This window comes from Mobula hypostoma, chromosome 9 (assembly GCF_963921235.1).
Source record: "Mobula hypostoma chromosome 9, sMobHyp1.1, whole genome shotgun sequence".
In the NCBI taxonomy this organism is placed as follows: domain Eukaryota; kingdom Metazoa; phylum Chordata; class Chondrichthyes; order Myliobatiformes; family Myliobatidae; genus Mobula; species Mobula hypostoma.
Window position 1 is genome coordinate 36,840,153 of NC_086105.1, and position 25,533 is coordinate 36,865,685.

Consider the following 25,533-nt stretch of genomic DNA (forward strand, 5'->3'; position numbering starts at 1 on the left):
AGACTTCTGAACGGTGCACGGACCCAGGAACACTAGCTCAATATTCCTTTTGATGGCACTATTTATCTTGTCATTGATGGTAATTTTATGTCTTTTCGCTGTTCTGCTGCCACAAAATCTCATGTCAAAAAAATAGTAATAATGAACCTGATTCTGATTCTATCAGCCTATGCCCAAGAGTTGTCCTGGTCCTGCTGAATCCAGGCATTGACTGCTTCATTTGCTGAAGATGAAGCCCTATGGTGGAAGGAAGGTCACTGATGAAGTTGCTGAAGATGATTGAGCTGGAACACTGATTTGAGGAACTCTTGCACAGGTGTCCGGGGTCCGGCTTGATTGACCTCTTGACAACATAACTTTATTCCTTTGTGTGACATATGACCCCAATCAGCCACTAGAGTGTTGTCTCTTTGACGTCCCATGCCACACACGGTCAAATGCTGCCTTAATATCTAGAATACTTAGCATCTGCTCTGCTTCCAGAGTCACTACGATCATTTACCACCTGCTCAGTAAGAGAGGGGCCCAGAAATTTACCCTTTACCCTTCAGATTATATTACTTTTGCTCCATATATTGGAAATGTTAATTGAACCTTCCGATCCACTGCTCTATCCTTGGCTTAATAAAGCAAAAGGAAATAATGAGCAAGGGGGAAGGAAGTCAATATCCCACATAAAACCCTTGACTTAGTTCATTTACTTCATACTTGAAGCACCCAAAGCATATTCAATGCAAGATTTTGCTAATCTGTCTGGACAACAAAGTAAGTATGGAAAAATAATTTTAAAAAACATACACTGTACTCTATCAAGGTGCATGAAACTATATAACTCTTACTTTATCAGGCTCATCTGCAACTTCTAATGTTGCAAATAACACTTTAAAATTATATAAAATCACGATTATTTTTAATACAATCCAAGTTGAATTGTACAAACTTCAGTTTAAGTCATTCATCACATCTGTAATATGGGAGATGATGCATCTTGCTGTTACCTGGATGTCTTCAACAATAGCTTTGAACTGCAGTGATCTGCCCATCCATGTTTTCAGGAATGCCATGGCCTTTTCAAAGTTTTTTACATACTCGCCATACATCTTCAGAAATGGAGCTAATTTCTGCAAAATGTCCCCTATTTGTGGTGTCGTATTCCTACAGGACATAAATTCAGCTATTACAAAAAAATGAATAATGAGTGAACGCACAGTACAGTACATAGTGCTGTTGGACAGGATGTTAGTACATGAATTGGAGTTTATGATTCCCAAAACAATGAATTTGTCAAGAAAGCCACTGTGTAAAAAAAAGCATCCTTTGGCAGAATGGCTCATCATAATAAATACAGTGTTATAATCTCATTCCATTATTCTCTCCAAAATTACAAATATAGTTTATAGCAATAAAAATAATTTTGCAAAAATAAAGATGATTGGTAGAAAAATTGCAACAGAGAACTTAGAAGCAAGACATTTCTCTGCATTGATTCTTCAAATGGGTACTGTATAGGAAAATCAACAGCACTGGTCTGTGTTAGAATGTGGATATGAGAAAGTGGTTTGAAAAGAACAGAAAGAAGCTAGTTAGCAGTAATATCTCTCATGTGAGATGAGTGATCACAGAAGTTATAACAGGCCATTTTGCCCAAGTGCTCAGTGCCTGCACCCCACAGCACGGCTGCTGATTCAGTCCATGTTTTCTCTCACTTCCCATTCAGCTAGCTTCTGTTTAAATGCATTACGTTATTCAACTTAACTGTTCCATGTAAAAGTCAGGTTTCACACTCCTTAACCTGAATAAACACCCCAGGAAAAATCAAATAAGGCTTATCTCTATGGTCTTTTTTAGAACATAAAACTTAGAACAGTACAACATAGTACAGGCCATCCAGATCATGATCTTGTGCTGACTTTTTAACCTACTCCAAGATCAATGTAATGCTTTCTTCACACACACCCCCATCCCCCATTTTTTTCATTCATGTGCCAATCTAAGACAACGTGCCCTATACTTTTCTCCAATGAACTTAAAATAAATGAACTTTTATTAGACATTTCTGCCCTGGGAAATGTCACTGGCTGTCCACTTTTTCTATGCCTCTTATCACCTTGTACAACTCTATCAAGTCACCCCTCATCCTCCTTTGCTCCAAAGAGAATGTTCCTAGTCTGCTCAACCTTTTCTCATAAAACATGATCTCTAATCTAGGCAACATCCTGATAAATCTCCTCTGTACCTTTTCTAAAGCTTCCACATTCTCCCTAAAACAAGTGTGGTCTAACCAGGGTTTTATGGATCTCTAACATTATCTGATGGTTCTTGAACTCAATCACCCAACTAATGAAGACAGGGGGTACACCATACACCTTCTTAACGAACCCATCAACTTGTAGGGTAAATTTGAGGGATCTATGGACTTGGTGCCCAAGATCCCTCCGTTCCTCCACCCTGCCATTCTCAGCCCAGTTCTGCATCTTATCAACGTCCCAGCACAACAATCTTCTACATCAACCCATTCCTGACTTCTACCCACATTGACACAGCAAGACTATAAGACTTAGCAGCAGAGTTCGGCCATCTGGCCCATACAAGTCTGCTCTGCCAGTGCACCATGGCTGATTTATTAACCCTTTCAATCCCATTCTCCTGCCTTCTTCCAGTAACCTTTGATGCCCCAACTAATCAATAACCTATCAAACTCTGATTTAAATATATGCATTGACTTGGCCTGCACAGCTATGTGTGGCAATGAATTTCACAGATTTCCTAACCCCTGACTAAAGAAATTCCTCCTTATCTCTGTTCTAAATGTAGCAGCACACAGCTGAAAGTGGTCCATTCATATTTGCTACTTTCTGACCAGTAACCAATCCTTCACCAGTAATAATATCAACTCTCAAACTCATGAGCTTTTATTTCATCCTATTTGACTAAGGGAACCATGTGTTCTCTATATCATAATGTATTTATCCAACCATTAAACAATGTAGCTTAATTACAGCCTTCAAACCTCTTCTTTGGTAGCCTCTTGAGATCAAGGTTTTGTGGATTTTTTGGTGAATGGTGAGGACAATGTGACTCTTCCTCAAATGGGGAAGGAGGTGACTGATGGGACAGTGGGTGGCGAGCTTGTGAGATGGATGCAGTGTTCATGTTGCTTACACTGCCCTTCAGTATGCTCCCAATACTGAGCTTGAGAGTCACATAGCTACCCAGAATGCTCCTTCATCCACTTTGAGCAATTATTTTTGCAACAAAGCTTTGGCCACATCTTGAATTACTTTTATCTCCATATATTGGAAAATCTGTTCGGTAAAATGTACCTTTCAACCGCATCGTCTTCTTGCCCTCCCTTATGTTACTCTGTGAAAGGAGGGGAAATGGGTTATGGAAAAAAAATACTGGGAAGATTCCAACAGGGTTAGTGGGAAGAGAAGTAAAATCGACAATTCAGACCAATGGTTTCCATCAGCATGAGAGAAAATAAGAAAACTGAACATTTTAAGTTTCAGAGAAAGGGAATAGGTGGAGAGAACATGGGGAAGGGATGGAGACCAGGAGAAACAGAATGACAGAAAAGATGGTAGTGCCAGCTTAGAGAAGGTGGTGTGGGTATGTTAACTGCATCATATGTAAACCGAGAAGGTGAATGCCCAAGAGGTAGGAGAAACAGAAACAACGTCACTGCTGGAACTGCAATATACCAAACACTGCGACTGCTGGAAACAAAGGGAAACACAAACAAGTCCAACAAGTCAGGTAGCATTAATAGAACTGAACCTGCTGTGTATGTCATGCTTTATTTTTCATCTCAGTGTTTCGTATCTCACTGTCCCAGGATTATTCCACACCACCCCCCACACATTCCTTTCTTTCTACTTTTAACTTCTCCAGCCAAGAATCAGCTGAGCCTAACAAGCTGTCACCACCCCCTTTCAAGTCACTCAGTCTCTCTTGTTCCCCATCCCATCACAGACATTTTCTTTGTTCTCTTCACCCTTCCCTTCTTTGCAACTTAGTCCAAATTTTCCCAGTTCTGATGGAAGGGCATTGACCCAAAATATTGTATCTGTCTCTATCGACAGCTGCTGCCTGACCTGATGAGTATTTTGAGCATTTTCAATACGTGCGCTGTTAGCTTTATAAGAAAGATCAATCAAGGTTCCTGCTGCTGATTAGTATTAGAGGAGAACTGACAGATTATTGGGATCACTGTGTTATTGTTACACACCTTGCCTACACTACCTGGTGCCATGCAGGTGTAAGTTCCAGGTGCCAGAGCACAAGGGTATGGTTGATACTTGTGAACAACACACACACACTTCTGAAAGGTGACTATTTTCATATCTCTCTGACACCTACCCTTTACAAACCTCTTGCAGGAAAACTCCATGCATTGCACACTTCTCTGCCTAACAAGAAAATAAATTACATTTGTCGTTCACAAAGTAAACTACTCATTTTTTCCAGTTGTTAACTTTTGAGAGGAAATACAACGAAAAGACACTTTTTAAAAAACTCACCAAAGATTCATGCGAGTTTCCAGCTCTGGCAGCAGAAATTGACTGTGGAAGGCATAAATAGATGAAATGTTGGAGAAGATTTTGGTGACTACCTCTGCAGGAAAGGAACCCTTGCTATTGGCTTCCTCCAGCAATTTGGCACAGAAAACCTGCAGAGCAAATTAAGAGAAGAATTAGTCTTAATTAGTTATGCAAAAATTAATCCCTATAAAATGGAAAGTTGAGGTCTACTAGAATTTAATAGTACACAAAATGTCCAAATTCCTATTCAATCCACTGAAGAGTAAAATAAACACTCATCAGGTCAGGCAGCATCCGTGAAGAGCTAATGCTTCAGGTCTTCAGACTGAAAAATTAACTCTTTTCACAAATGCTGCCTGTCCTGATCCAAATGTTAACATTATTTCTCCCCAAAGACCTGCTGAATGTTTCCAGATTTTCCTACTTTGTTTCAGATTCTCAGCATCTGAAATTTTGTCATACCCAAGTCTGCTGATGACAAAAAAGGATGACAATAGTTTAAACTGTGAGAAGGATGCAGGGAAATATCAGGAGAATATGGGCAAGTTGAGTGGATGGGCAAGAAGATGGAAAAATATGAGGTAATTTACACTGGCAGGTTACATAGAAAGATAGAGAGCTTCCACCCCACCAACCCCCAAATGGTAAGTGGGTGGAGATATATCTCTACCAAAGAAGATCTAAGGCACTCCTTCCCTCCTCTACCTGCAGGTCATCTTTGGGCAAGGTGTAGTACCTGCTTAGCATCCCTGATCAGGGTTGCGTGAAGTCATGGGAGAAGATGGTGGATGGTTTTATGAGCAGCTGGTGCATATCACAAGTCCTGGTTATGCGACCACTGATGCCAGGCAGGCAATCACTGAAGAGTATTGATAATGGCGGAGGTTGGGGGGGGGCGGTCAGCTGTCTTGTAAAGACACTGCCCAGAAAAGGGCAACGGCAAACCACTTTTGTAGAAAAATTTGCCAAAAACTGTCATGGTCATGGAAAGACCATGATTGCCCACGCCATAAGACAAGGCACAAAACAAATGAACAAAACGGTGAGAGATTGAAGGTGTTGATGTTCAGAGAGGTTCAGTGTTCTTGTAAACAAACAACATTGAAAAGTAATGTGGAGTTACACCAAACAATTTGGAAGAGAGATGATACTCTGGCCTTTGCACCAGATTAAAGGCATTTTACTTAAACTACACAGGATACTGAGAATACTGTAAATAGGCTTGATTACCCCACCCAAGTAAAGACAAACTCCCAACAGAGAGAGTGCAACATTGGTTAACCAGGTTGTTCCTGAATGGGGGACCTGCACTAAGAGGAGTAATTAAGCAGATTGGGCTTATAGTCTAACTTTCAGAAGAATGAAAAATGATCCCATTGAAGCATTCAAAGCTGTCTCTGGATGGATGGAATGGATACAAGGATACCCGAAACTGACAGCTACTGTCTTAAAGGCATTAGTCATTCAAGACTGGGATGACAAGAAATTTGTTCACCCAGGGGGTGAGTGTTGACCCCTTGGAATGTTGTGGAAGCCAGTGGCCAAGATATTTTGAATGACCTAGCAGGAGTGAGGAACTGAAAGGTTGTTTCTGTTTTCTTATGTTATAAATGGAGGTTTTGCTGGGTCAATTGTAAGTTTTAGTTCAGAGACTGAAAGGTTTCCATTAACTGAAGTATAAAGTTATATGCAGCAAAGTCAGGTATTTAGAAGCAACCCCGCCAAATGGTTGAACAGTCCTAAGGGGCTAAGTGATCAACCTTTCTATGACTTTCCTGAAGCATCCTGAAACCCCCTCTGTCAGGTGCATGAAATTTCTGGCATCATTCAATACTCATTATTATTATGCCACTAAAATATAGAAAAATTGTGAAGGTATTTTGCTTGGAATTCACTAATGCACTTTGATGTGACAAGTGGGAGAATTTCCAAAGGACTGAATTCTCATTGACATAAAGTATAGCAAAATCACATAAATGAACCTGTGCAAATCTCACCACAGTTCAAGTATTAACCCTGCATCTTACTAATCTATTCTCAATGATTACAAAATATTAAAACCAATATAGTTTGCTTATTACCAGCCATTGATTACAATTTAAGATTTGTCTTTTCTTCCCCACCAATTCCTTTCCTGGTCGGTTAATTCAGGGAACAGTGAAAATCTAGTGCTTATCAAATATTCTTCTCAAGCCCTTTAATCAATATGTTCAATGACAGCTAATGATTGACAGCAGTTGTTAATTATTATCTTGTTATCACTATTCTTGATTTACCTCGGTTTCTTTGTTCTTTCATCTATCTATGCAGCAATTGTATCCTTCATTGTCAGTAATATCAAACTCATCCACCTATATGGATTGTAGTTGTAAAACATTCTATATCTCAGTAAATTTCAAAATGCTCAAAATCTGGTGGTCATAGTTGAGAAATTGTTTTCACAAGATTAGCAATACATTCTAAGACAGGCGTTAAAGTGCTCAGAGCAACACACACAAAGTTTTCCTACTTTTTTTCTGATCTTTTTCCCTACCTACTACCCAACTCCACTAAGTTTCTCCTTCGAATAAATTGTTTGTTGCCGGAGAGGATATGTCTGACTTGCTCTGTGTTCCCAGCATTTTCTGGTTTTTATCCTTTATATTTCATTTTTTGGTGAGCACTCCACATACAGTTTCAGTGGCCTAGTCAAACATGGGAGGAAATGACACTATGAACTCAGTTCAACCTTCACCCAACTTTGATAGTCCAGCAGATACAAGCAAAAAGCCAAGTTGCATCCTCCTGCTCTTCCAGTAATGGTTATGTAGCTACAGACTTCTGAAACCTCTGCTCTAAATGCTTTGTTTGTCTTCTAAATCTACATGGCAACATCTCTCAAAGAAGACAGTTCCTTCCTCAGTAGTTTTGATTCATTAAGAAAACAGCAAAAACAGGTTCAACCCTTTAATGCAAATTCTGAAATCTATCCCAAGTATTTGACTCACGGATGAATCAAAGGAATGTCTGGAAATTATATACCTTCTACCACGAGTACCTCAATGTTATTGGAAGTTTGTGGTAAAGACATTAATGCAACAGTCAGTTTACACACAGCAGAATTGCACATTACAAGCAACAGTTGTTAGGATGCTTGTAGAAAAGGAAAGGGAAACATTGAACAAATCAAACACTAACCTGATCTAATAGATGAAGTCTGTTTACGTAGGCTCTTTCTGTCAGCAACAGCTCATTAGCAATTTTGTACAACTTTTCTTCATTTGTTTCCTGCGAAGAAAAACAGTTTGTATTAATTTGGAATTACTGCCCATAGCCTGCCATTAAGAATATAGGAAAAGCAATAGAACTCACTGCCACTTGTCTTCAAACACTACCACATCAGGAGATGGCAGACATGTGACCACGTCTCAGGAAAATTGCACATCATTGCTAGGGTCATCAATAAAGTGCATTGTGAATGTAAATTAAAGTTTTACACAGACATCAAGAACTTGTCTGATACAGAATGACAGTTTTGAAGCAATTTAATACAGTTTGATCACTGTCAGGATTTGAAATATTGAAATATTTGCTAACTGCTAATTACCGCTAGGGTTCTCTGGTACCAAAACTTAATATTCAAAGCAAGTAGTCTCAATATTTCTGGAATAATTGCTTTTTATTTTAGAAAGGTGAAATATCATTTTTGTTATGCTACCCTTTTTGTAATTCTTACAGTGTACCTGGCATGCAAATAAATTCACCTAACAACACACATCAAAGTTGCTGGTGAACGCAGCAGGCCAGGCAGCATCTCTAGGAAGAGATACAGTCGACGTTTCAGGCCGAGACCCTTTGCCAGGACTATTCACCTATTTTTATTTACACTTCTTCTCATTCACAGTCCTTCAATATATTGGTTAAGCAAGTACTCTTTATGTGGATCTTGCGGGCCTATTTCTTTCATTCAGGTTTTCAGTATATGTTTCCATCAATCTACAGTGTAATATTTTGTTAAGTCTAAACAGGCAAAGGAATAATCTAACTGAAAGTAGGCACTGTTGAATAGATTTGTACAACAAATTATGAATCATTACACATGAAAAGCAAATCCAGTGATGACTGGATAATCAAACAGCTTGGTAATATTTCACATTGGGTTACTCATGAAGAAAATCATGATAGGAAGGTATTGGTGGGTAGCCAGCAACTGTCTCAGCAAGAGCATCCAAGGACACAAGACGGAAATGGAGAACAAAAAAAAGTTATCTATATTTTCTGCTGTAATCTTCAATAAACAATATGTCCCCCAGGAAATATACATCATTTTCAAAGTGTTAATTTCTAATGTTATTAAAAGTGAGCAGAGAAATCTTCCCCATTTTCTTTACATGAAGTGCTGAATATTTTTGCCTATTTGTTTTGAGCAGTATACAAAGAAACATCATAATGGAAAATGTCCAATAAACTATGGGCTAATTGTGGTGCTGAGTCATGTAGATAACCCAGTTTGAACTCAGTGCACTGGAACAGGTTGTTCCTGTAAGCTCATGTTCAGAGAGTTAATGGAAGTATATTTACTAGTACAACGGCTTGTACGTGGAAAAATATTGGACAAGAATTTCATGCTGGCTGAACTTTACAGGGTCAACAAGATGACACTGAAAATGACTTTAATAACCTAGTAAACAGGAACAGGATTAAGCCATCCAGCCAAGTTTGCACCACGATGCAATAGGATCATGGCTGATCCCCTAGCTCAATACCAGGTAACTTAGGGGTAAACTCAGACATGGTGTGAAAGATGACAGAAGGAAAGGCTTTTTAATAATGGGGAGGAAATATAGTGTTACATTTGAAGGCTAAGAGTTATTGCAGGGAGGAGGGAGGTGACCTAATTTTGAAGTGAGGTAGAATTGAGGCAGTGCAAAAAAAATGCTGGATTGATGGGATGATGTGAAATGGGAAGAAGAGCCACCTCATTATCTCACGAAGGGTCTCGGTCTGAAATGTCGACTGTACCTCTTCCTAGAGATGCTTCCTGGCCTGTTGCATTCACTAGCAACTTTGATGTGTGTTGCTTGAATTTCCAGCATCTGCAGAATTCCTGTTGTATGCATCAAGATAAAATGAAGCTTTTCATCATTTACATGGACCCAAGCTTGTTTAGATTACCTTGTGGTATGGCTAGCAATATCGTGAAATGGGTGCTGCTTGTGGTCTAACCAACATAATAGTGTTGAGTTAGCAAATCAACTGGAAAATGTCTATGTGGAATGTTGTTGAGCTCTGAGGCAGAAATTTGATTGCAGTTTTACTGTACACACCATCTGCAATCTCATCCTAACCCTAATACAGCTCTCCCTACACACACACACACACACACACACACACATCTCTCCATGGAGTTTAAGCCTCATAAAGAACAATAATGAAGAGGTGACTGAATATTTTTTATTTCACTATTGTCAAGGTCTCAGTCCCCTGTTTTAATGAGGAAGCCATAGTTTTGAGGGAGGGAAAACACATCAGAGACACCCGCTTGGAATATCACCTTATCAGGACAATTACAACAGATTGTGAAGAACCAGGAAAATGGAATGGAGTCTGTACGGAAGCAGGTGAGAGGATGTTTAGGCAAGATAGATGTGGCTAGGTGAAATATAATGAACTTGCAACAGCAAAGTGATCCAGCAAGGGAAGAGATAAGGACCACGTGAATGCAAGAGCAGGATGGGAATTGGCAGCAAAAGGGGAGAAATTTTTAAATTCCGCGTGAATGCGGAAGCAGGGCCAGTACAATTACTGGCGTACTGGATAAACTTGAGAGAGTTAGCATAATGGTTCCTTTTAGCTCACAACATGTCTGGTGTAGCTTGAGCCCAGGTGAGTGGACTTTGATCTGGAGACAGTGAGTGTGGAATTGAATAAGTTGTTGAATGCCACAACAAGTACAGCCAGGGAATTTAATGATTTATGAGGAGAGCTAATTGGACTTTTAGGCATCATAGAAACAACAGATCTTGATGTGGGATGGAAGTTGAGAGAGATTGTTCATCCATACTGGAGATGCACCAGTTGGGACCAGGATACTAGAAAATACTGAATTGCAAGGCAGTGAGATAGGAAAGGCACTCAGGGATATTATTTTACTAAAAATGTAATTTCCATATTTGCATTGTTTGATTTGATTAGTTATAAATGATTCTGAATCCCCTAGCACAGCTTAAGTATGTTCTTTTTAAAGATGAAAATATTTCTTCATTAAACAGACAACAGACAAGTGTGCAGCAGCTGTTGCAGTATTGCAGACCTGCCCCCACCTTAGCTAGGTGGGTTAATAATGGAGTGGTATCAATAACATCACGGTGAAACACATGAAGAATGGGTACATTGCTAATGACAGAAAAACGTTTCACACACTCTGTGAACCTTGTACAGTGTTTGAATGGCTGACAGTATGTTCTGAAATTGTCCAGTTAAATGTTCCATTGTGGTGCTAAGTTTATTTGTGAATGTTGAATAATTGTTGATAAAGGAAGAAATTTCATTAGGTGCTCAGTTCATGTTGAGTAAATGTTAAGTGCATTATGGTGAGTTTGCTCAGAAATGCCTGACAGCTGCTTGATTATTAATAACTGATGCCACAGTAGACCATTTGGCCCCTTGCAGATGTTCTCCCCTGCAGGAAAACCACAGCTCTCGTCTGATTCCGCAAGCAATTTTCACAATAATGACATTTTTTTGATTCCCTTAATTTCATTTGGGAATGACTGCTAGCATGACCAACCCTGGACTAAACTGCCTTCATGTAAGAATTACACATGGCAAAATATTTAGTATGTGCTAAACTGGATCCTCAGATTTGTGGATGACACCAAGATGGGGTGGAGGGGGGTGGTGCACAGCAGACAGACTATCAAAGCTTGCAGCAGGATTTGGACCAGCTGGAAAAACAGGCTGAAAAATGGCAGATGGGAGTTTAATGCAGACAAATGTGAGGTGTTGCACTTTGAGAGGACAAACCAGGTAGGACTTACACAATGAGTGGTAGGGCACCGAGGAGAGCAGGAGAAATGGAGGATCTAGGAATACACACCCATAATTCCTTGAAAGTGACATCACAGTTAAATGGGGTTGGAAAGAGAGATTTTATAGTGTCCTGGCCTCTTGAGGTGCAATTTATTTTGTTTGCTGTTTGTTTTTCATGAACATCACTTCCTGTATGTTAGCTGTTTTTAAATATTATTTCTTGCATGAATTAATTTGGATTTTGTTTTGAAGCACACAATCGAAAGACATTCATCTCCATCTACTCTTCATTTGCCCTTGAAACAGCAATATCATTTCAGAAGTAAGAACTCATTAAAAACCATGAAGAAAGCTTCTGTCTCTGGTGGTTTTGAGAAGGTGTTTAATTCACTGCATAGCTTTGCATATCCAAACTGCAAGGGCAGCAGAGTGAAAAGAGAACTCGTCTTCAAAGGCATCTTCCATGGACCAGAGATGCATCTGAATGCCGTACATGACAATGTCAGCTTCCAACCCAAGCATTATCGATTGCTGAGACCTGGAGGTGAGGTCAGAATGTGGCCCATTGATTCCGCCATCGCGACGCTTGAACAAATCCACTGCAGCGTGAATCCACGGCAAAACTGAGGTGGCAAGAAGGAGAGCGGCTCATGCTAAACGCGAGTTTGAGATGGAAATAGGGAAAGCTCACATAGACAGGGAGAGAGCGCGTATGGACATGGAGAAGGTGTGCGCAGAGGCTGGATCAACAGAGGCAAAGATGTATGAAGCAGCAGCAGACCGAGACAATGGTGAGTCTACAAGCAGAACCAGTCATGCTTTGCTACCACAACAGCCAAAACAGCTTCCCAAAGGATATGGCCAAATGCATTCTGGCAATAAAAAAAAAAGACAGTGCTTCAGATCTACAGGGGGAAGCTGTCCTCACATGTCTTTCACATACTTCAGGTTATAACAGATAAGGTCTACAGCAGCAAAGAACCACCATACGCTCTTCTGCAGTTTCATCACAGCAAAGACTTCAGCCAAGTGTTGCTACTGATGCCAGTCCCATCTACACAGACATGGATAGGCTGAACTTCCATCCATCCCAGAACACACACCTGGCAAACCAGTCACCACAATGCCCTCATCCAGAGGCTACAGGTGCATTAGCCTCGGCTCGGTATCTGGCTCTTTGAGACCTAACCACAGCACGACTAAAACTAGTCGGCCAGTTGTCTGTCCTGGGAGTTAAGCTTTTGCTCTGCTGTGGAAGGACCAAGTCTCAAACCCAGCGAAGAGCTAGACCTTCTCTGTCAGTAGCTCGATGGGGAGTCACTGCAACATGCGAGCAGGGTTAGGGCTATGCACTTTAATAATCCAGCTGCAGGATTTCAACTGCAGTGGCAGAGGCTGGACAAATGCTATGGCTCTCCAGAGGCAATCGAAGAATCCCTCTTCAGCAGACTTGATAATTTTGTCAAGCTCTCAGACAAAGAACCACGGAAGGTACTGGAACTTGCAGATCTGACATCAGAACTGCAAACTGCAAAAAAGAAAGGGTACCTACTAGGACTGAGTTTCTTGGGTACAGCAAGAACAATTGATTGTTGACTTCAGCAGATGGAAACCAGAGGCCCATGAGCCAGTCCTCATCAAAGGATCAGAGGTGGAGAGGGTCACCGATTTTAAATTCTTCAGTGTTATCATTTCGGAGGATCTGTCCTAGGACGCAAGTACAATTACGAAGAAAGCACAGTAGCGCCTCTACTTCCTTAGCAGTTTGCGAAGATTCCGCATGGCATCTAAAACTTTGGCAAACTTCTATAGGTATGCAGTGCAGAGTATATTGACATCACAGCCCAGTACAGAAAAACCAATGTCCTTCAATGGAAAATCCTACAAAAAGTAGTGGATACGGACCAGTCCATCAAAAGTAAAGCCCTCCCCACCAATGAGTGCATCTATATGGAGTGTTGTCACAGGAAAGCAGCAACCATCATCAAGGACCCCTACCACCCAGAACATCCTCTCTCGCTGCTGCCATCAGGAAGGTGGTACAGGAGCCTCAGGACTCATACCACCAGGTTCAGGAACAGTTATTATCCCTAAACCATTAGGCTTCTGAACCAAAGGGGATAACTTCACTTGCTCCATCATTGAAATGTTCCCACAACCTATGGATTCACTTTTAAGGACACTTCATCTCATGTTCTCAATATATATTGCTTATTTATTTATTATCCTTTCTTTCTTTCTTTTTTTTTCCATTTGCATAGTTCATTGTCTTTTGCACACTGATTGAACATTCAAATTGGTGCAGTCGTTCATTAATTCTATTATGATTATTATCCTATTATGGATTTACTGAGTATGCCTGCAAGAAAATTAATCTCAGGATTGTACATGGGGACATATATGTACTTTTATAATAAATTTACTTTGAACTTTGATTCAGGGTTCTGTTTCCCCATACAATCTAAGGACATGTTCCGGAACATCAGAAGTTGCCAGGATAAAAGCCAATGGATTTGTCATGGAGTCAACAGGAGAGGAGGTCTGCTTCACCTTGCCAACCCTTACACAGTGCGACCATATTCCCAACGACGGGGATGAAATCATAACTCCTGATGCAGTATGATATCGGATATATCTTAAGAATACAGCTGACAAGATTCCCCACTTGAGTCTTCCACTGAGGATCTCCTTTAGCTCGGCAGAGACACCATCCATGCACATGAAGTACGTGAACAGTGCAATGGTTGGCAAGCAGCACATTTTGGACCTGGGTGGGTCACAGTGGGTGCAGTCTGCCTCGATGGTGCTCATCAGCCCACTGTCAACATATTTAAGACTAATGTCCTGGAGAAAAGGCACCCAAGTCATTTCAGACCCTGTGAGGGTAGAATCTGTATGAAAGAGAAAACTGTAGGTAAGAAAACTAAGCACTCTGACATACTTACCTCTGCTCTAATAGATTTAGGCAAACTTGTCTTCTGTCACTCAGAAGATGACTGTAAACTGGCACCTTCCATTGAAGATAAGGTCTTCCTTCAAATCATGAACAAAGAGTTTAGCAAAGAAGAGTTAAACAGTTGGGTAGCTCCCGTTCTTTTCTGTTCTCCATAACAAGTCCTACCAAACAACAGAGGACAGGCCCTTAGTTGACACATTGAGAAGGAAACTGGAAATGAAAGACCATTATGTGGAGTTCACGGAGAGATTCTTCAGGAACAATCAGGCTGAGTTAAGCCTTCTCCAGATCCCAGCAACGAAAACAGGTATTTACCCAGCTTCGGTGTTTATCACCCCCAGAAAGCTGCACAAATACAGACTGTCTTTTGTTCAAGTGCACAGCCCAAAGGCATGTCACTGAGCAATGTGCTCTCGTGGTGTCCAAACCTCAATAGCAGTCCACTCGTGGTCCCCTTACGCTTCAGAACAGAGCCCGTCGCTGTGATGGCAGACATTGAAGAAAGGTTCCATAGCTTCCTCGTGAGAGGGAGACTACCTCAGATTCTTCTGGTTTCGTGACCACCAACTGGATGGTGAGATTTTGAAGTACCGCATGAGAGTTCATGTATTTGGTAACTGCCCCTCACCAGCTATGGTAATCTATGGCCTAAAGAGAACAGTTATCTAAGGAGAGAAGGAATTCAGGACTGAAGCACAGAGGTCCCTGAAGGCAACAGATGCCACTGGACCTAGTGAAGTTGAATTCTTCCTGGGCAAGGCAAAGCTTACGTCCAAACAAGATCTCACCTCTCTTCTCAGACATTACCACAAGCAAATATGTCATCAAAGATGACATTTTCGAAGTGATGACAGTTAAAGACTGTGTTGTGAGACTGTCTTCAAGACTAGTCTCTGACACTATCCTTCTTTTGCCGAAGAATTAATGAAACGAGTAGTAATGCCAAAGAGTAGTGAAACTAAAAGTCAAGTGATCATAGTAAGTAGTTGCACATCCTATGGATGCCAAGCAGGGAATGCTCTTGCCTCGGGAGCTGCAGTTCGTTTTGCATCAACATCACTTCCTGTACGTAAGCTGTTCATTTCCTGCGTGGGTTAATTTGGAATTGGTTTTGAAATACACGATGGAAAGATATCCATGTCCATCTCCTCTTTATTTGTCCTTGAAACAGCAAAATTTGTGAGTCTTAAGCTTTTGATAATACAGGTAAATATTTAGTAGACATATTGTAAAGGAACTATTATGTTTATCACTTGTCATTACTAAGATATCGTTGGCCACAAAATTCCTCTTGTTATGGAGGGTCATGGGGCGTTGCGTGTGTGTATTGCCTTGGTTAACACCAGTTGAGAATAATCAACTGCATTAGTATATTCACTTGCATGACAAATCTGTATTGAATTTAATACATATTTTACTTAACCTTCTGCAGTTTCACAAGTAAGATCTCATTAAAAACCCTGAAGAAAGTTTCTGCCTCAGATGATTTTTGAGAAGATTTTTAACTCAACAGTATAAGTTTATATATACGCACTACAAGGGCAGTAGAGGTACACTGGCCTTCATAATTCAAAACACTGAGTACAGGAGTTGGGGTGTTATGTTGAAGTTGTACAAGAGATTGGCAACACCTAACTTGGAGTATTGTGGGCATTTCTGAACACCAACCTGCAGGAAATATATCAATGTGATTGAAAGAATGTAGAAAACATTTACAAGGGTGTTATCAGGACCTGAGGACCTGATTTATAGGGAAAAGTTGAATAGATTAGGACTTTATTACCCCCAAAATGTAGGAAAATGAGGGGAGATTTGATAGAGGTATACATAATTATGAGGGACATAGATAGGGTAAATGCAAGTAGGCTTTTTCCACTGAAGTTGGGTGTGATTAGAACCAGAGGCCTTGGGTTGAGGGTGAAAGGTGAAATGTTTAAGGGGAACATGAGGGCGAACTTCCTCACTCAAAGGGTGGCGAGAGGGTGGAACAAGCTGCTAGTGGAAGTGGTGGATATGAGTTCGATTTCAAAATTTATGAGAGTTTTGAATAGGTACATGGATGGGAGGGCTATGGTCCAGGTGCGGGTCAATGGGACGAGGCAAAATAATATTTTGACATGGACTAGATGGGCTGAAGGGCCTACTTCTATGTGTCCCATGACTCAATGGATTCTATTTCTTGATACATAAAAGATAGTCCACTGTATTGTCCATTAACCCCTTTTCAGTTCACAACTCTTAAGCTTGCTAACTTCAGGATGCTTGGAGCTAATTCCCCCATATATTATTATGCCACAGTATGATAGGAGTATACAACAGTAAATTTTGATGGATTCCTTACCTTTTTTTCTGCACTCAAATCATTTTCACTTCTTTGCATTTCTCCATTCCAACTCTTTGCTTGCTCAATGGTCTGTGCTTTTACTTCAACCGCCTCTCTTTGTTTCCCAGGTGGATTTGAGGCAGCATTTTGGTCAGCCGTTCTTGTGCGGCTATCCGTAGATGGTGACTGATCCGAGGCAGCAGCCCGTTCTCTGTTTGGTTGCTCACTGGCCATCACTGAATCCACTGTATGACTGCTGGTTTCAGTGCAGTCTGCTGGAAGTGATGTCACCAGTCCATTGGCCGGCTGAAGCCCTGCGTTTGGAGCAAATTCTGCAGCACAGTTTCCTTTCACAGTGTCTGTCCTCTGTCGTTGAAGAAGAGGGTGGTCCGACAGCAGTTTCGTCTGATGAGAATTAATCAAAGATCTTGCAGGATTTCTAGGAGAAGGTGACCCACTTTGAACATCCTTCAGATCATTAGGGCTCGCTGGACTATCAAAATATAAAGCTACAATTACTTCACACTCATCGGATAAAGAAGTCTACATTTATTCTATGTGCTGGTGCATTACAAAGGAGGTTAAAAAATACATAAGCCGGTTGTTTTTACTGCTTTCAGGCTGTATGAAATGATGCAGAAATACATTCCCAAGAGGGTAAGTGCTCTATTTCTAAGAACAGAAATAAACCTACTTAAATAAGCACACCATATAACAGAACTTGCATATGGAGGTCAGTCTGCTGTACTGTGGTAAGAAGGTGCTTCTTCAAAATATGTAATTTCCTTATTACCATGAAATAGTTCTGCGTATTAATGAAACAGAAGCAACTTATAATTTTAAAAAATATATATATGTTCTTCCTTCCCTCTTTTTAAACTAACCTGGTTAAGACAGCAACACTGCCTCCCATTAGCAAAGAGAAGCAACAATTCAATTTCCAGACATTTGGAGTAACGCAGCCCATGCCACGCCTTGAGGTTTCTGAGTCATACGCGCTGCGCTGTGCACCTTTGCTTCCAAGAGCAGTTATTCCCTTTTGTCCTCCACTACGAATATATAGAGTCAGATCTTGCAAACCAGGTCCCTCACCCAGGAACACTCCCCTACATTGACCTGGTTGGAATATAGGTTCCATTCCCTGGAGTCCAGTAACACACCGTAGTACAGTTAGCATGGTACATGGGCGGTGGTGATGGTGGGCTGGTACCACACAGGAAACAATTCTGACAGTCCCAGACTGAAGACAATGTCATGGAGAAAAATTCTTTGTCTACTTTAATTTGCGTCAAAGCTGCCTTTGATTTTTAAAATTATTAATAAGTCCCATACATGCAGAAGGCTTTTGGCATGCTGGGCTTCATCAGTCAGGTCATTGAGTATCGAAGTTGGGAGGTTATGGTGTGGTTTTATGAGACATTGCTTAGGATGCATTTGGAATATTGTGTTCAGTTTTGGTCACCCTACTATAGGAAAAATTTTATGAAACTAGAAAGAGAGCAAAATAGACTTACAAGGATATTGCCAGGATTTGAGGGGTGAATTGTGCGGAGAGTTTGGACAGATCATGACTTTTTCCTCTTGGGGAGTAGGAGACTGAGTGTAACAATCTTACAGAGATGAATAAAATCATGATAGTCATAGGAAGGGTGAATAGACTCAGCTTTTTTCCCCTAGGATTGAGGCATCAAGAAATACTGGCCATTGGCTTAAGATGGAGGGGGGAGAAATTTAGTAGAAACTTGGCGTCAGAAAGGTGCATCGGCTATGATTTATAATATTATTATGAAACTTAGGAAAGCTCCATTTGATAAGATTAGGGTAGATTGGGAACAGGAATTGGGGCTTACCATTTCTGTGGATGATTGGGGGCAGATTTTACAATTAGTTAATACTTCCTCTATTTGTGCTAAACATTCCCTAATTCAATTTAAAGTGGTTCATAGAGCACATATGTCCAAAGATAAGTTAGTGCGTTTTTACTTGCATATTAATCCTTTCTGTGATAGATGTTCGGGGCAGATAGCCTCTTTAACTCATATGTTTTGGTCTTGCCCTACTTTGGAAACTTTTTGGAGAGATATTTTCAATATTATTTCTAAGGTATTAAATATAGATATCTCTCCTCACCCTATTACTGCTATCTTTGGACTACCTAAAATTTCTAGTAATCTTTCCCCTTCAGCCCGTAGAATGATTGCATTTCTTACTTTAATGGCGAAAAGATGTATTTTACAACATTGGAAAGAGCTTAATGCTCCAACTACCTTTTTTTGGTTTTCTCAGACGATTTTATGTTTGAATTTGGAGAAAATTAGAAGTAACCTTTATGATTCTTCATTTAAATTTGAACAGATTTGGGGACCTTTTATTCGATATTTTCATTTAATGTAATATTTACCCTTCTTGTTTTTTTTTTCACTGTTTTTAATGGAGGTCGGGATTGAGGATGTGATTTTAAGTTTATCTCTGTTTGGTTTCAAGTTAGCCCATTGCTTTGCCTTGCTTTTAGTTAGTTGCACGGTGGGTTTTTTTTGGGGTTTTTTTTTCTTTTTTTTCCATTGATATATATAAAATTTAGTATACTATTATGTTATCTTGGTTTCTTATGTTTAAATTACATTGTTTGTAGTATTTTTTTTGGTATTGATATCTTTTGGAATTTTATTATACTTTAACATTGTATTAATGTTTATATGGCTTACCTTTTTTGTATACTTACTCAATAAAAAGATTTAAAAAGAAAGAAAGAGAAACTTGGCGGTCAGTGCTTTTACACAGAGGGTGGTGCCTATATGGATTGAGCTCTTAAAGGAAGTGGTTGAGGCAGACACAATAATAACTTGGACTGGTTTCTTGCACAGCATGGACTAGTTGGGCTGAGGGGACTTTTTACATATTGTATGACTCTATGACCGATTTATTTTCTACCCTCGCCAGTTCTGAGAAAAGGAGCTTGATTTGAAACGTTAACTCTGACAGCATGGACTAGTTGGGCTGAGGGGACTTTTTACATATTGTATGACTCTATGACCGATTTATTTTCTACCCTCGCCAGTTCTGAGAAAAGGAGCTTGATTTGAAACGTTAACTCTGTTTCTCTTTCCACAGATGCTGCCCGATTTGCCGAGTGCTTCCAGCAATTGTCATTACTTACTTCCACTAAGCCATGCTGGTTTGAGCTTTGGAGAGTGTTTCATTCTCCTTCTTTTTAGTATATCTCTCTATATCTTTCTTGCCGCATCTGTAATGCCATCTCTGTCCCTCTACCTCTATAATTTGAACAGAAAACTTCATCTAATGTTCTATCTGTACTCTTGTACCTGTACCTTTGCACTTTCACTATGTTGCATCTTGTTTGCTAGAACATGTACTATTCATTTCCATGTATAAACTAAACTAGCCCTGACCATCTATTGAGGAAATAGAATTTATCATTTTTGCACATTCTGCCAATTCATCAATATTTCCAGTAAAGTCCTTAGATCTATGGAATTGTTTCACTGGTTTCTGCTTTCAGATTTGATAACTACTTCATTTAGCTTTCCACCAAAACACATCAGAGATAAAGAGAAGGTTACAGATACTGTGCCAGAAGTAGGATTTAGAGATATCTAAAGATATTTGCATTGGTTTGCTTTCAAATCAAATCAATGAGCTAAACTTTAACACTTTGAAGCTCCTTCTTATTGCAACAGAAGGAAGGCGTCTTCTTCCTGAAAATGGGCAATTTTGACCTACAATCCTAGTCTACATCCTAAACGTTCATTCAGGTAAATTACCCAAATCAAGAGGCATCATCTTATTACTATGCAAAATCAGCTCCCTTGATACAGAAAGGAGTTTGATTTCTTTTTGATAATTGAAAGATTAAGTGACCTCCAGCTCAAGATCAAAAGCTGCCAAAGTTGGAATATCTATACCCTTAATTACCAGCTTTAACCAACAACTCAATTCATTACACGAAGGTACAATAAACAGGCGTTTTACAAAATTGTACTAGTTACTTGCAACCATTTTGAAACGCACTGCCAAAGTGATGCTACTGTTATTGTGAGACCTCCTTAAGAAATTCATAATTCACTAAATTCAGCAATGGTACAAGAATAATTCAGTTATTAACCGATAATAAATTGTAGTTTTTGTCAGCCTGTTCTCTCCAAGATTCTGCTGTGCCCTCCTGCAGCATGATGTAAAGCCCACAGGAATTAAACTTTTTCAAATATCATTTTAAATTGATAAAAAAGTGAAATCGGTACACATAAAGCTTTGACGTGTTGAATAAAATCAGAAAGATACTGGAAAACCCCAGCAGGTCAGGTAGCATCTTTCAAAGGAGAAACTACTGAAGTTTCAGATCCAGGACCCTTTGCCAGAACTGAACACATGCCTGATACAGTAACACACACTGGGACATCATTCTGCTCCTTCTACATTGTGAAGGAAATAAAGATTGATAAGTGCTTGGTTAAAAAAAATACAAAGCCTTCCTTCAGTTAGTCCTGACGAAGGGTCTCGGCCTGAAACGTCGACTGCACCTCTTCCTAGAGATGCTGCCTGGCCTGCTGCGTTCACCAGCAACTTTGATGTGTGTTACAAAGCCTTATCTTCAGTGTTTTTCAGCAGCTGTTTGACAAATAAGGCAATGTCTTTCAAAAGATAAAATCACCTAGAACTATAACTCTATTAATTCATTTGTTCATCTGGAAATGAACGACGAACATGGGCCACGAAGCCAAGGGCTAAACTGGGTATGGATTTGCTCAATGTGCGCGGCTTTCTACATGACTACTCTTCAGCATGCACCGTTACCTGCTTCCTTGAAACCGGTTTATGAGATCGGACACTTTGCCAACTTTCTCTTTGCACGGGCTGGGTGGTATGGCGTCCATCCTCGCTTTCTCACCGTATAGTGCCTTGCTGACTGGATTTTGGCTTGCTTGTTGTACTGCAGAACCTTGAAGATGTAAAGGTTTTCGAGGCACTGAGTGGAAACAAGATTTATTAATTTATGATTCAAGGGTTGCTTCAAAATAGCATAAAAGAGAAAAAAAACTAAAATGGATTCAATTACTTCCCAACTCAAGAATTTATAGTAGAAAATATGCCTACTTACCACATTGCTTAGTTTTATTTATATTCATTTCAAATCAATTGTTTCATTAAAACTGGAAGTATTTCTACTCTGAGACCTTAAACCAGTTATTAAAAAAAAACAATAAATAACAACGTTCCATTCTTCTATTGAAGAGGTTTCTGAGGTTGACACCCGTGATCTTGAAAGGATGAGCAGCTTCAAGTTCCTGAGTGTCAACATCTCTGAAAAGTTACCCTGTTCCCAAAATATTGATGCAGTTACAAAGAGGGCACCCGCAGCGGCTATATTTCATTAGGAGTTTGAGGAGAGTTGGTATGTCACCAAAGACTTGAGCAAATTTCTGAAGATGTACGGTGGAAATCATTCTGACTGGCTGCGTCAACAACCGGTTAGGAGGCGTCATTACAAGCAGCACTCATCGTGAAGGACGCTAACCATCCAGGACATGCCCTCTTCTCATTACTACCATCAATGAGGAGGTACACACTCAAATTTAGGAACAGCTTCTGCCCCTCTGCCATCAGTTTTCTGAACTGTCCATGAATGCCATCTCACTATTTCGCTCTTTATGCACTATTTTTTTTTATATTGTAACTGGTAGTAATTTCTATGTGTTGCACTGTTCTGCTGCCACAAAACAACACATATGTCGATGATAATAAACCCGATTCTGTTTCTGTTAAATCTGCCGATGTCACATGACTAGTACAAAGCAATTAAACTGCAGAAGGAAAACCAGTAAGTAGCCCTGTTTGCTAACATACAAGTAAACATACAAGGGGAACATGAAAATGGGTTAGAAAATAATTCCCCTTCTAGATTTCACATCCCACACGAATCTCTCCTTTAATATTGCCTGACTGCTTCTCAACACATTTCATTCAATATTTATACATTTTTTCTACAATTCTGAAAAATCTTTCTTTCTACTAAGAGCCTCAGCCTTTCACATTATCGATGACTCATCACCTCAGCTTCAGCCTCAATGCTTGCTTTTGCAATGTAGCTTGTTTTTCCGTCACTGCTCTAGATTGCCTTCAACTTGACTCCTCTGTAAGCCCATCCTAGGCTGAATGCAACAACCTAAGCTTGAACGTGAAGAAGACAAAGGAAGTCACTGTGGACTTTAGGAAGGTGCAGACGTACCATCCCCCTCCTCCGTAGAGAGAGTTGGTGCACCAGGTTCCTGGGATGACGTCATCTGGTTCCTTAATATCACCTCCCTGAATAAGGTGGCACAGCAGCACCTCCACTTCCTAAGAAGGTTGAGGCAAGCAAGGCTCTCCCGTGCCCCATCTTAACTGTGTTTTACAGGAGCACCATTCAGAGCATCCTGACAAGCTCCAGCTCCATCTGGTATGGAAGCAGTCGAACATCAGACCAGTAGTTCCTATAATGAGAACAGCTGAGAGGATCATAGGGGTCTCGCTACCAACCAATGGGGACGTTTATCATGAGCACTGCATACGCAGGTCCCTTAGTATTATTAAGGGTCCCACCCACCCATCCAGCATCCTCTTTGACTTTCTGCCATCAGGCAGGAGACTCCGAAGCATAAAAACAAGAACGGTCAGGATGGAAACAGATTCTTCCCCCAGGCTATTAGGCCTCTGAACTCCCTGCTGCACGAGTTAATCTCTTCAGTGCCTTACAATATTTAATATTAATGCACATTAGTTTGATTTTCATGCGTGATTCATCTGTAGATTTTATCCTTGCCTTTGTAAGTTGCCGTGTGTTATGTGTACTACTGTACTATACACCCTGGTTCAGAGAAACACGCTTCGCTTCTATATACATTATATGATTATATATATTATATAGCTAAATGACAATAAACTTCACTTGACTTGATCAGACCAAAGCTTCAAGCTGCTTGTATTATATAAGCCATGATATACCAAGTCACATGCCCTTTTTGAGACAAGAGCACTTAATCTACACTGGAGTGTAAAGAGAGCATGGAAGAATGGCTTCATTGTCCAAGCCATCTTTTATCAGCATTCAAACAGGCATTGGAATGAATAAACACACACACACACACACACACACACACACGCCCATGTACACGTGTGTATGTACACACTCATATACTTGCATTCATGTCAACATAGAGCTATTTCAACTGCTTGAAAAACTTTCAAAATTGCTCAAATACATCAGATTTTAACACTGCTAAAATCTGGTCTTTATATTATCCTCAGAAAACTCCACATCCCAATAAAGCCTTGCAATTTTTATCAAGGCCGAAACCTACAATCTTTTATAAAAAACTGGTAGAACTGTAAAATACGATACACGATACTGAGCTAGGGGCTACTATATGTGTGGACAGTGGGTATGAGCAATCTCTTGGCCTTAGGTAGCATCATATCTGAATTCCTTTGCCAGTGATCCCAAATCTACCAAGATCTTCCAGTGCAGGTGTGCCTCTGGGTGGGAGAGAGTTTCTGGCTGTGAGGTCCCAGAAACCACAGAACCTGTGGCTTAGTTGGAGACTATGCTAGAAGACTGGGAGTGGTTTGGCTGGGAACAAGACTTCAAGTTTAATATTTTATTTTATAGTTAATTGAAATATTTAGTCATTGGTTAGCAACAGAATATACAAATTGACTAGGAGAGAATCTTGCCCACCAACTGTGTACAGTATCTCAGAAAATTGCTTGTATACTGAGAATAAAATTTATTGTGCCAATTCTAATTGGCATAGTCAGTGTGCAAAGGTCCTTACTGATGGTATGCAATCTGAAAAATGACCCATAATCTCTGGAAATTACAAGAGAAATTACACTTACTTACAAAAACAGTTTATCCTACAGTTACAAAACAGGTACTATCCTTGATGATTACAATGTAAGGCTGAGGGAACTAGCTCAACTGAGCCACAGGATATACATTAATATTCTATATGTTTCTTCAGCATGTATTAGGGCCAGTCAAATATCCTCGTGAGTGCTTATGAGACCAAAGAAAGAACTTCTGAAGTGTGATGGAGTTTGGCAGCATCATTCTGGGTTCACTAATCAACCATACTCCCAGTTAGAAAGCCAGTGAATCATGTGTCAGATATCCTAGTCTATATTTTTCTCTATTTCCCTTTCCTGGTTGGGACAGATACACCAGTGGCAGTTCCTACAGGCAGCCAGTGTGAGAGGAGGAGGGAGGCCCTGGGTTGTGGAGGGATTTGCCAAGAACAGGAAGAAGGAGGCATTATCACAGCATTTGCAGGGAAAGGTTCTTAGGTGAATATCACAGCAAGGGGCAATATTTGCCTGGACTTGAAGGAAGCAATGAACAAAATTTCCCATCTGCTGTACCCAAAAGACAGGTGACAATCATAACTGAGAGATTCTGCAGATGCTGGACTTCAAGAGGAACACACACAAAATGCTGATGGAACTCATTTGGTCAGGCAGCATTTGTGGAAATGATTAACTTTCAGGCCGCGACCTTTCACCAGCTGGCCTATGGTTGTGAATATGATTGTCACCATCAGCTAATTTGCTTCAGGTCCATTGCAGTCAGCTGGTTATAGCTCGGCTCGCACTATGCAGATCACTACTGCATCAAGGAGGTAAGAATAGACAACTTGGGGCAAAAG

General features: G+C 40.2%; 1 protein-coding gene across 9 annotated transcripts in view; it reads right to left on the minus strand.

Annotated features, from left to right (window-relative positions):
• LOC134351648 (FYVE, RhoGEF and PH domain-containing protein 4-like) overlaps window positions 1-25,533 on the minus strand; it is a 274,569-nt gene that overhangs the window by 45,960 nt on the left and 203,076 nt on the right. For all 9 annotated transcript variants that reach the window (XM_063058081.1, XM_063058084.1, XM_063058082.1 and 6 more), the window contains 5 exons: window positions 21,647-21,818; window positions 16,853-17,327; window positions 7,722-7,811; window positions 4,524-4,672; window positions 999-1,155 (listed from right to left, as the gene is read on the minus strand). In XM_063058081.1, the coding sequence (XP_062914151.1) occupies window positions 999-1,155; window positions 4,524-4,672; window positions 7,722-7,811; window positions 16,853-17,327; window positions 21,647-21,818 (1,043 nt within the window). The remainder of the gene's footprint in view (window positions 1-998; window positions 1,156-4,523; window positions 4,673-7,721; window positions 7,812-16,852; window positions 17,328-21,646; window positions 21,819-25,533) is intronic.